The following is a 13,155-nucleotide window of genomic DNA, read 5'->3' as shown; positions in this document are numbered from 1 at the left end:
ATATCACTATAAAACAATCTCTAAATGCAGCACATTATGGCTTGTTCGTAAGTAGTTTGAATTGTCTGCAGCATCATAGAATTTTACAGTTGGAACAGAGGTCATAACTCCCGTTAGTTTGTCCTCGTCAGGACACGATTGTCGAGCGTAATAAGTAGGTCACAAGACACAACATCTGTTTTTTATTACGGAATTCAAAAGATCAGACATTTCGGTTAAACTAGCTGGTGTTGTGGATTTCGATTATATGCTTAACCGTTTTGTTTACAAAACACGATCGGTTGTGTTTTGTTTGTGTTATTACCCCGGGTTTCCACAAAGTCATGTTATATAGTACTATGCTAATACACAGACATGGGCCTGGAATATTAATGACGTGACGTCAACCGGTGGTACGATATGGCGGGCAAGGTTTCTAGATCCCCATTATTGAATGAATGGAATGTGTACGGGACGAGGCTGCTACGTTCGATAAACGGGGGTGTGTCGCTGTGCATCAGTGAGCACTACGTTATACTACTTGGAGATCTTGGAACCCAGCCAACTCAAATACGTGAATACTGTAACCAGGTTTTTAAACGTAGTAATGCGCCGTGGTGCAACTAAAACCAAACAAGGTCTTCGGTACTTTCAAGATCAATTATGCATTGTTTATTCACTGAATTTGCTATCTAAGTCCATGGTTTATTATAGAAATATGAATCATCAACGAAATGTTAAATTATTTATATATTACACATCTCTGATTAGGTCCTGATTAGGTCAGGTGTTTGTGCAGGTCTCTAACTAGTGGGGTCAGGGAACTAGCATATTAAAAGGGAGGGGCTTGCCAATCCGTAGGGAAATCATGCCTATACATATGTAACTGTTAGCTGGTCTTTTATACTTGTCTGACTAAAACGGTTTACATGACATACATTAAAACGTTTCTAGGATAGTACAGTCCGCCATAACAGGGATACTACTACATTGTGTAATCCACGCCACCAGTCGATCGCTACTCATCGCTTATAGGTGCTTCCTGTTCTAACATGTACAGCAACAGGACGCCTGCTCATATGTCGATTTATCTCGTAATTTTGAACAGAGACAATACAAATATATAGGTCACTGTTTCGTACTATGTAGTCTCATTTCTCTCCTACAGAATATACTATATATACATACATTCTGTAACCATATAGGGGATACTAGTGGGACAGTCGGACTATTCTATAAAAATATAGGGGATACTATTGGGACAGTAGGACTATTCTGTAACCATATAGGGGATACTATTAGGACAGTAGGGCTATTCTATAACCATATAGGGGATACTATTCGGACAGTAGGGCTATTCTGTAACCATATAGCCATATAGGGGATACTATTGTGACAGTAGGGCTATTCTGTAACCATATAGGGGCTACTATTGAGACAGTAGGACTATTCTATACCATATAGGGGATGCTATTGTGACATCAAGGCGATTCTGTAACCATATAGGGGATACTATTGGGACAGTAGGACTATTCTGTAACCATATAGGGGATACTATTGGTACAGTAGGGCTATTATATAACCATTTAGGGGATACTATTGGGACAGGAGGACTATTCTATAACCATATAGGGATACTATTCGGACAGTAGGACTATTCTATAACCATCTAGGGGATAATATTGTGACAGTAGGTCTATTCTATAACCATATAGGGAATACTATTGTGACAGTAGGGTTATTCTATAACCATATAGGGGATAGTATTGGGACAGTAGGGCTATTCTATAACCATATAGGGGATACTATTGTGACAGTAGGGTTATTCTATAACCATATATGCGATACTATTAGGACAGTAGGGCTATTCTATAACCATTTAGGGGATACTATTGGGACAGTAGGGCTATTCTGTTACTATTTAGGGGATGCTATTGGGACAGTAGGACTATTCTATAACCATTTAGGGGATACTATTGTGACAGTAGGGTTATTCTATAACCATATAGGGGATAGTATTGGGACAGTAGGGCTATTCTATAACCATATAGGGGATACTATTCGGACAGTAGGGCTTTTCTGTAACCATATAAGGAATACTATTGTGACAGTAGGGCTATTCTGTAACCATATAGGGGATACTATTGTGACAGTAAGACTATTATATAACCATTTAGGGGATACTATTGGGACAGTAGGACTATTCTATAACCATCTAGGGAATACTATTGTGACAGTAGGGCTAATCTATAACCATTTTGGGGATACTATTGGGACAGTAGGACTATTCTGTAACCATATAGGGATACTCTATTCATATTCCGGTTAGTCTGGGATAAATTTCCCGCTTTAAACCCTTATAAATATGGTGTATACTTTATTACTAGATAAGGTCAAGGACATATGCTATATTATAAGCCATGAGTATAGCTTGTAATTCGTGTAAGAGTTTGTTTGTTCTTCTTTGTCTGAGATACATAACACGGAATAGATTCAGTTATGTTTGGATACCGGTTACGAGGTAAAATTTGTCTGGGATACATAACACGGAATACGTCCAGTTATGTTTGGATACCGGTTACGAGGTAAAATTTGTCTGAGATACATAACACGGAATAGATTCAGTTATGTTTGGATACTGGTTACGAGGTAAAATTTGTCTGAGATACATAACACGGATACATCCAGTTATGTTTGGATACCGGTTACGAGGTAAAATTTCTCTGAGATACATAACACGGAATAGATTTAGTTATGTTTGGATACTGGTTACGAGGTAAACTTTGTCTGAAGTACATAACACGGAATAGATTCAGTTATGTTTGGATACCGGTTACGAGGTAAACTTTGTCCGAGATACATAACACGGAATACATCCAGTTATGATTGAATACCGGTTACCAGGTAAACTTTGTCTGAGATACATAACACGGAATAGATTCAGTTATGTTTGGATACCGGTTACGAGGTAAACTTTGTCCGAGATACATAACACGGAATACATCCAGTTATGTTTGAATACCGGTTACCAGGTAAACTTTGTCTGAGATACATAACACGGAATACATCCAGCTATGTTTGAATAGTGGTTACCAGGTAAACTTTGTCTGAGATACATAACACGGAATAGATTCAGTTATGTTTGGATACTGGTTACCAGGTAAACTTTGTCTGAGATACATAACACGGAATATATTCAGTTTTTATATATGTAGACTAGGCTCTAATTCTTCATTTCGGACGGGCACCATATGTCAAGGAAGTGTTATAGCTCCAGAACAAATTGACGGTACATTTGTACACATTAATATGTACACAACTTTTGAGAATGTTAACCCCGAAACATGGTTTCGCATACATTATAATATATCTAGCTTGCCGAGAACGGCCATTCACTAGTCGGTCGCGAGATATTCTTGAAATTCTATTTTGACAATCCTACTGACTCACCAAGCAAACAACTATATCATGAACATGTATACATGACACACTTAATCACATGGACATCAGGTGAGGGACCTGTACTACATTTCTACATCACCGTCTGTGCAATCCATGATCCTCGTGACTTTGAGTAACAATGCCAGACCTGAAGTGGATTGTGTAATACTGTAATACAGGTGTGCCATTTTATCATGTATTACTACATACATATACCTATTTTCAGTCTTTCCTTCCCGGCTGTCCCTGCCATGTTATCTGGTAACTTACTATGGGCAAGGGAGGTCAAAATTAACCTCCAAATACTTCACCGCCCACCAGTGCCTTACATCCCCAGGCCCCTCCTACCTTCCATATTACCTGGTTATATTCTTTGGTCAAAATAAACCCAGACATGATAACAGGTGTTCCGTAATTGCCCCAACCTCCCAATTTCCTAAGTGCAGCCCATCCCATCGCCAGTGCCCTCAACGCCAGGCCAGCCCATCCCATCGCCAGTGCCCTCAACGCCAGGCCAGCCCATCGCCCCAAATCCTAGCCCTCCCATATTACCTATTAGAAGTTAATCAGAAAGGAACCTAATGTCATATGAAGACGGGTTCTTACGGAGACAACGTCGATAATAAAGAGTACGGATGTGAGAATAGAGGGAAAACAATATGGATCCCAAATATCGCAAATGGCAGCATGTCTTCTACAGGGGGTCCCCAGTTAGTCGCCTCCTACGATACGTGGGCTACAGCAGGTATATGCTTCCCCTGAAACTGCAGGGGTCCCCAGTTAGTCGCCTCCTACGACACGTGGGCTACATTAGGTCTATTCTTCCCCTGAACCTGCAGGGGTCCCCAGTTAGTCGCCTCCTACGATACGCGGGCTACAGCAGGTCTATTCTTCACCTGAATCTATAGGCGACATCCTAAATTTCCTTGCTCTCAACCACCCAAACAGACATGTAAACAAATAGGCAGACTTTTTCTTTTTTGAGGGGGTGTTTGAAACAAGTGCGTGTATTGTATTTCACTCGGAATCCGATAATAACGCAATGCTTTCATTCACAAAACACCAGGGAGGCCTGTAGTTGTAAAGAAGCTTTTATAGTCCATATCTCTTACTCGGCATTTACCAGGGGTGTTCATTACCAGACAGGTATGTTGACGTATTGTTGGATTTGTATTAAAGCTTGGTTAGGTTTAATGCATGGAAAGCGACACTTTCAAATTGATTCTTTTTCGAAAAACCATTTGTAAAAGTCAACATTTATTCTGGTAGTTATTTGTGTAATGATACAAATATTACGATTACCAGGTTCTTTCTTTTAGATTAAGAAACTATCAAGTTATCAACAAGTTTTATGTCATCATGAATATTCGAGAGAGAGACCGATTGTTCAAATTTTGGGTCAGCTTATAATTAACGGGCTGTAATTCAAATTTTTAAATAATTATAAATGTTAATATATCAATATTTTATATCGCTTGTATTTATTTTAACTCCATAAACAAAACGTTGTGATGACATGTCTGAAAAGTTCGAAATGTGTTACATAAGAAAAGTTTTTGACTTTGGTTAAGCTGAGCAAATTCTGAACACCCGGGCCCTGAGACGTATACTACATGGCTTTATATGTCTTTGTCTGGATCTACGTTCGTGTTTATTACATATTATAAAGGGCATTCACGTACATACCCTGTAAATATCCAGGTAAATAGTGTTTGTTTTGTATACAGAGGTGTGTTCATGTACTTCCTTGAAAGTCGAAACCAAGCAGTTCAGACAAGAAGCTTTTCCCCGCTAAAAGTCCGTGGGGGAATTCTCAAACATATCACAATGTCATCGGGGATAAAACAGATATGATAATCTACATTTTTTTTAAATGATATGCTTTTTAAGTATAGTAGCTTCGGCGTAAAAACTGATACATGACAACGAATGTATGTGTATTTAGTGAGGAAACAACTGACCAACATAATTTGTTACAATTTAATTGGATACAATTTTATTTTAAAAAATATGTAGAAATACTTTGTTCACTTTTCTTGCTCTTTTTAATTGGACGTTTTGCTACAAACTTTCTCATTTGTATTATCATTAATTACTATGTTTGTTAGCTGGCGGACGAGTTCGATTGCTTCAGTAAATATTATCACTTACATACTGATAATACCTACGTAAGTTACAATATGTTTGACACTTCACTCTGACGTAATTTAAATTTAGAAACAATCCAGTTTGGGACTTGCTAGTTCGATGTTTGTGAGTGTACAACTTTATCTCAATTGTCATGCAAATACTGGAGTTATTTTATTGTCTTGTTATACAATATAATGGACACAGACTTCAATCTGGAGTATTTTGTAAATTATTTCTTAAATGAGTTATTTCTAAATTTATAAAAAGTATCCAGTCTAGAACTTGCATAATACAGGTAAGAAAAGAAAGTCTGACAAAACGTTCGACAGGTATTATGTAGAGGGTGTAACCCAGTGGGATTCACATCCTTTCAAGTTTAAGATTACGTTTATATAACATGTCCACCTGCACCTTATATACACACCGGTGTATGTGCTTCATACCTGTTTCACCTGTCTATAAAACACGTCTTTATATAAAGATGTACGTCAAGACTACCTGTATCACAGGTCTCTGCAGTCTGATAAAGAAATAGGGACACATTGACACATCTGTGCATATATAGGTCAAGATGTCTGGTGCACATCCATTATGTATTTACATACACTGCAGTGTAACTATAATGCACCATGTTGGTATAGGTTACCAGGGGCCGGTTTTGCAAAGCATGATCATCTTGAGAAGTTCTTGTTTATATTTTTTAATGCAATATTTGAGAAAAATATGAAATATCACAAATATTTTATATATATTCAGTGGCGATATAATGAATGTATTCTTATAAATTGGTTTTATTCTGAATTTCAATACTTTTTAAATAAAAAAATGCGTAAACTGTCTGTTAAGCTAGCCATGCTTAGAACATCTTATCGGGTTCATACCAAGAGCGTTGCCAAGCTATTTTTGTCAGTAACCCTAATTATTGTATACTGAAACATTGTTATAATTAGAATGTTATGAAATAGATAAACAAACGCTTTGACACAGAAAAAGAGCGTTTTATCAAAATTGAATTTGAATTTGAACATTTTAACAAGAAAACAGTAAATCATCTATGTAGCAAGAACACATGGATTATCTCCCTTACTTCTGATCAACTTGTGGTTAAAGGGAAACAACTTTTACATGTATTGTGAATGTTGTATCAAACAAAAATTAGCTATAGTAGTGCTCCATTCGTTACAAACGTTTCTGTTGAGATAGACATGCACATGTCAAAACAAACGAGAGATGGCAGACGAAAAAGTGGACGACCCGGAACTGTGCAAAGGAGAAAAACAAGAAACTGCTGTGGACTTTGAAAAACTGCATACATTGTTTGTCTATGATGAGTTGGGAAACAAGATTTGTTTTTCAGATATCTTCAAAAACCAGAAAACAATTGTTGTTTTCACTCGGGTATGGTATAGTAACACGCGTGTTAATTTGACAATATTCTTGATCTGAATGTACAATGTCCATGATCTGTATTTATAAATTGATAATGTCCCTGATCTTTATATAATAATAAATAACCCTCCGCATTTAAAGCGATTTTGGTCTCTGTGGAGTATAACATATATGTCTGTGAATATCTGTGTTAGTTTATTGACAATATCTCTGATCTGTATGTATTGACTATGTCCCTGCATGATCAGTATGTATTGACTATGTCCCTGATCAGTATGTATTGACTACGTTCCTGATCTGTATGTATTGAATATGTCCCTGATCTGTGTGTGTATTGACTATGTCCCTGATCAGTATATATTGACTATGTCCCTGATCTTTGTGTATTGACTATGTCCCTGATCTGTATGTATTGACTATGTCCCTGATCTGTATGTATTGACTATATGTCCCTGATCTGTATGTATTGACTATGTCCCTGATCTGTGTGTATTGACTATATGTCCCTGGTCTGTATGTATTGACTATGTCCCTGATCGGTATGTATTGACTATGTTCCTGATCTGTATATATTGACTATGTCCCTGATCTTTGTGTATTGACTATATGTCCCTGGTCTGTATGTATTGAATATGTCCCTGATCTGTATGTATTGACTATGTCCCTGATCTGTGTGTATTGACTATATGTCCCTGGTCTGTATGTATTGACTATGTCCCTGATCGGTATGTATTGACTATGTTCCTGATCTGTATATATTGACTATGTCCCTGATCTTTGTGTATTGACTATATGTCCCTGGTCTGTATGTATTGACTATGTCCCTGATCTGTATGTATTGACTATGTCCCTGATCTGTATGTATTGACTATGTCCCTGATCTGTATGTATTGACTACGTCCCTGCTCTGTGTGTATTGACTATGTCCCTGATCTGTATGTATTGACTATGTCCCTGGTCTGTATGTATTGACTATGTCCCTGATCTGTATGTATTGACTATGTTCCTGATCAGTATGTGTTGAATATGTCCCTGATCTGTGTGTATTGACTATGTCCCTTATCAGTATGTTTGACTATGTCCCTGATCTGTATGTATTGACTACGTTTCTGATTAGTATGTATTGACTATGTCCCTGATCTGTATGTATTGACTATGTCCCTGATCTGTGTGTATTGACTATGTCCCTGATCTTTATGTATTTGAATGTCTGAATGTCCATGATTGGTGTTCATTTATTGGCAATATCCATGATCTGTATATATTTATTGACAATGTCTCTGATCTATTTTAATATATTGACTATGTCCCCGATCTATGTTAATGTCAAAACTAAATAAAGGTGAATATTTTCTCTGGATGTTTTGTGTGTAGTAGGAGAAAGAGAAATGCAGGTCCAGATGAGGATACTAAAGAGAACACTATTTACAACCCAGGTTCTGTATCCCCTTACCAAGGATTTACTTTGTGCTTAAATAAGGGCTGGCAAGCTTGCCAGTTTTGTAACAAAAGAATTTTGAGAAGTGAAAATAGAGGAGTGCATGGCCTAACCAGGTTTGAACCCCGGACCTCCCAAACTCTAGATGGATGCTCTACCAATTGAGCTAAGTAGTCGCCATCGATCGACCCAGTCATGTACATTTCAAGATGTAAAAAATATATCAATATAATTATGTTTCATAAATAAAAAAAAATAAAAAAACAACAACAACATTTCCTATAATTATAAGAGCATACTGTATTCCTTGCAAATGAACAGGTCTGCAGCATTAACTGTTAACTTGGGCAAGAGGGCCAGTAGCTGAATCAACTCCTGTTTATAATGTTCAAACAGCAAATGATAACCTTTACCTGTACAGCTGGGCTAGTCCAAGCATTAATTTCATTAATTACAATTTCCTGAAATGCCTCCCCATTCCACGAGACACTAGGTTTCATAATGAAGAAGTTTATAAATCTTTATCCTTTACTTCCAGTGATACATTGTATACATTGTATAGGTTTGGTTTGTGTCTGTTACAGCACTTCCACTGCTTTGTTTGCAAAGATTACATAGGAGGTAAGTTCTAGGTTATTAAAAATTTGGCAAATGATAATCTATTACTGCATACCACCTGAATAAGCACCCTGTATGATTAGCAATGTTGGAGAAAATACGATTATACATTAAACTTATGGACAGTATTTCTTGAACTAAGTCACTAAGTTATAGTGAAATGTCAATGTGATTTTTTTGCCACAGATGATTTATCTATGTAATTTTCATAAATCACTTGTTTTTGACTTTAATGTCATTCTGAGGGGACACAGTAGTGTAGTGAAATTTAAGGATCCCCGTACCGCTGCCAAAAACTGTAACATTTATGAGAACATATCAAAAATAGTGTTCGGAGTGTAAAAAAGTCAGCATGGCTAGGCTGGGATTCTAATCCTGGACTTCAAACTGTTAGACTATCACTGTTAACAACTGAGTTTGTAGGTTGTCGGTGGCGTAGTGGATAGCAGTGTCTTTCAGCAAGGCTGCCGGGGTTCTTTTCTTTCATAGGACGTGAAAGGGATGGGAAAAGCGATTGGGTCACCTGCCCGACTACGTGGGTTTTCTCCAGGTACTCTGGTTTCCTCCCACATTAAGACTCCCTGCGCTCTAACATCTTGGCCAACAAGAATGATTAACATAAGTTGAAATAACTTGTTTCATAATTTTTGTAAAAGAAACTGAGCTGTGGTAACAGGTTTGTATAGTCAAGGGGAGGTTACTGCATATATATAAACCACAATGCAGTTGGGCAGGGATTGTTAAATGAGGTATATATTGTACTATTCGTTTGAACATTTATGGATCCAGTGTCCACCAGGAAGGTAGAATGAGCAGCAGTAAAAGCATTGCCTACGCCGTCCAGTATTCTGTCCGGTCTAAAGTATCATAAGGACTATAGTGTGTCATTCCAAGTTAATTTATTCTATCTTTTCTTTTTTCTCCAGATTTAGGAATTGTCCCACCCGAATACCTTCAGGTAAATATTGTTCTCATGTGCTACTGTGACATGGTAACTTTGTTATTTGCACATTCACCAACAGAGTTCATTTGTTTTTGTTTCAAGTGAGTTTGATCTTGGCTTTCACAGACCTGCGTATACACACTAAGTTAAAGTATAATTTATACTCTTATAATACAAGTTTGACAAAGATTCTTCCTGCCTCAATCAGCATCAATTAATAAGATATACACAACAGATATTTTTTGTTTTAAATCGACAAAGTGTAACCTCACATGGTTCCTTGCCAACAATCTTCTAGACTTCTGATATAGGAACTATCTGTATGTTTTATAACCTATACATTATGAATGTCATATACATGTAATTGATCTTATTTTAGCAATAATATTCAGCAATATTTTTTTGAGTCTATTAACTGAATAATGTTGTTGTTGCATAAATACTTTTATTTTATATTTTAGGCTGCTAATGTAGGAATTGTTGCCATTGGACCAGCCCCATACAAGTTTATTAAGGTAAATATGTACCATGTTCTTGTCAATTGGACCAGCCCCATACAAGTTATTAAGGTAAATATGTACCATGTTCTTGTCAATCGGACCAGCCCCATACAAGTTTATTAAGGTAAATATGTACCATAATCTTGTCAATTGGACCAGCCCCATACAAGTTTATTAAGGTAAATATGTACCATGTTCTTGTCCATTTGTTGGACTGTGAATACTTCAATTTGGAAAAAAAAACTGCTTCTTAATAAAAAAAAATTGTTATCAATTTAATTACAAAAGAAACAAATGATTACAATTTTACAAGTCAGATTTTGTTGTTAAAATAAAGCTAAATGTTTTGTTCAACCATGGCGAATGAAACTTGCTATTTTCACACTAACAGACCAATTAGAGAATAGAGTTTAGTGTGACAATGACAACCCATACGTGTCTTAGGTGTCTCCACCAATTCTTCAGTGGGAATGCTATACAGGTTTGAAGTGTTTAAATCTGATGATTGAATATATTGGTACTACCTATATGTTTTCGTCAATTTCAGCCATTCAAGGAGGAGACTCATTTCAATTACCCCCTGTATACTGACCCAGAGAGAGAGGTCTACAAAACTCTCAGTCTGACGGAGAAGATGGTGCATGGTGATGGGAAGAGTAAGGAGTTTGTACAGTTTTTACAGAATACGAAAATTTACCAAACCATTCCATAGCAATGAGCCAGACCATTGTTATTGATACTAATGCTAGTGCTCATACCCCGATTACTGGTCCACAATTATAGGAGGGGACTACAGGTTTTACACTTGACCCCAGCCATTGAAACTGTTTGTCCAGGGTGTATTTACTGTACTATTGCCCCTAGAGGTACTATCTAGTATATGCAGCTACTCTTGGGAAGGCAGAATCGTATGTACTAAAAGTACTTTCTGTAGGCAACTGGAATCTATATTTTGACCTCTGACCTCAATCAATTAAAAATTTGTTTGAGGCTTAAGATCAGTGTGATTTATTATGAACCAAATCATTGAAACACATTTGTTCTTCTGGCAAATATCATTGTGTGCAGCAAAGCAATGGTATTTAAAACAAATCTATATGGAAATTGTTTGAGCTCTTTTTTCACTGTTGATAATTGAAGGACATGAAAAGCCAAACTTGATATTGACTGATGACAGAGATAATTTCATTGGTCCTTTCTTTTGAGCAGATAATAAGCATGTCAAGCAGAATCTGTTCATGGGGACGCTGAGGAGTACCTGGAACGCTTTAAAGGTTGGGGAGTTTGAGGGGAATATAAAGCAGCAAGGAGGAGCATTTATACTGGGACCAGGTGAGTAAAGTCTTAATAAAGGGATGTGGTGAGTAAAGTCTTAATAAAGGGATGTGGTGAGTAAAGTCTTAATAAAGGGATGTGGTGAGTTGAAGTTTAATATTGGGATTAGGTAGTCTTTATACTGGGAACACATAAATAAGGTCTAGCAATTTATATACTCAAGTTTTAAAGTAAATTTCCCTTTTGGTGAGGATCTCGTTTTCTTCACACCAATCAGCTACCTTTTACATGTGCTGCTATCTTCCCCAATACATACATATACAAACCAATACATACATATACAAACTAATACATACATTTACAAACCAATACATACATATACAAACCAATACATACATATACAAACCAATACATACATATAGAAACCAATCAATACATATGCAAACCATTACATACATATAAAAACCAATACATACACATACAAACAAATACATATATATATACAACCCAATCAATACATATACAACCCATTACATACATATACTAACCAATACATACACATACAAACCTATACATATATATACAAACCAATAAATATAAATATACGAACCAATACATACATATTCAAACCAATACATACATTTACAAACCAATATATACATATACAAACCAATAAATATATATATACAAACCAATAAATATAAATATACGAACCAATACATACATATAAAAACCAATACATACATATACAAACCAATCAATACATATACAAACCATTCCATACATATACAAACCAATACATACACATACAAACCAATACATATATATACAAACCAATACATACATATACAAACCAATACATACATATACAAACCAATACATATATATACAAACCAATCAATACATAAACAAACCATTACATACATATACAAACCAATACATACACATACAAACTAATACATACATATACAAACCAATCAATACATATACAAACCAATACATATATAAACAAACCAATACATACATATACAAACCAATACATACATATACAAACCAATACATATATATACAACCATTACATACATAAACAAACCAATACATACATATACAGACCAATACATACATATACAAACCAATACATACATATACAAACCAATACATATATATACAAACCATTACATACATAAACAAACCAATACATACATATACAAACCAATACATATATGTACAAACCATTACATACATATACAAACCAATACATACATATACAAACCAATACATACATATACAAACCAATACATACATATACAAACCATTACATACATATACAAACCAATACATACATATGCAAACCAATGCATACATATACAAACCAATACATACATATACAAACCATTACATACATATACAAACCAATACATACATATACAAACCAATACATA

The 13,155-nt window shown here is 35.9% G+C and overlaps 1 protein-coding gene across 2 annotated transcripts in view; it reads left to right on the top strand.

Annotated features, from left to right (window-relative positions):
• Window positions 1–6,665: 6,665 nt before the first annotated feature.
• The window catches only part of LOC110466112 (thioredoxin-like protein AAED1), a 14,895-nt gene continuing 8,405 nt past the window's right edge, over window positions 6,666–13,155 (top strand). Inside the window, exons 1-7 of one of the 2 annotated variants that reach the window (XM_021522439.1) lie at window positions 6,862–6,948; window positions 8,314–8,375; window positions 8,962–8,998; window positions 9,922–9,953; window positions 10,400–10,453; window positions 10,986–11,094; window positions 11,648–11,770. In XM_021522439.1, the coding sequence (XP_021378114.1) occupies window positions 8,328–8,375; window positions 8,962–8,998; window positions 9,922–9,953; window positions 10,400–10,453; window positions 10,986–11,094; window positions 11,648–11,770 (403 nt within the window). In that variant the 5' untranslated portion in view covers window positions 6,862–6,948; window positions 8,314–8,327. Of the gene's footprint in view, window positions 6,949–8,313; window positions 8,376–8,961; window positions 8,999–9,921; window positions 9,954–10,399; window positions 10,454–10,985; window positions 11,095–11,647; window positions 11,771–13,155 lie in introns of both variants that reach the window. The other variant, XM_021522438.1, reaches the window with a different exon arrangement.

This window comes from Mizuhopecten yessoensis, unplaced genomic scaffold (genome assembly GCF_002113885.1).
Source record: "Mizuhopecten yessoensis strain PY_sf001 unplaced genomic scaffold, ASM211388v2 scaffold11117, whole genome shotgun sequence".
Classification (NCBI taxonomy): domain Eukaryota; kingdom Metazoa; phylum Mollusca; class Bivalvia; order Pectinida; family Pectinidae; genus Mizuhopecten; species Mizuhopecten yessoensis.
Note: the sequence above shows the minus strand (reverse complement) of the source record. Positions and strands in the feature narration are given on the sequence as shown.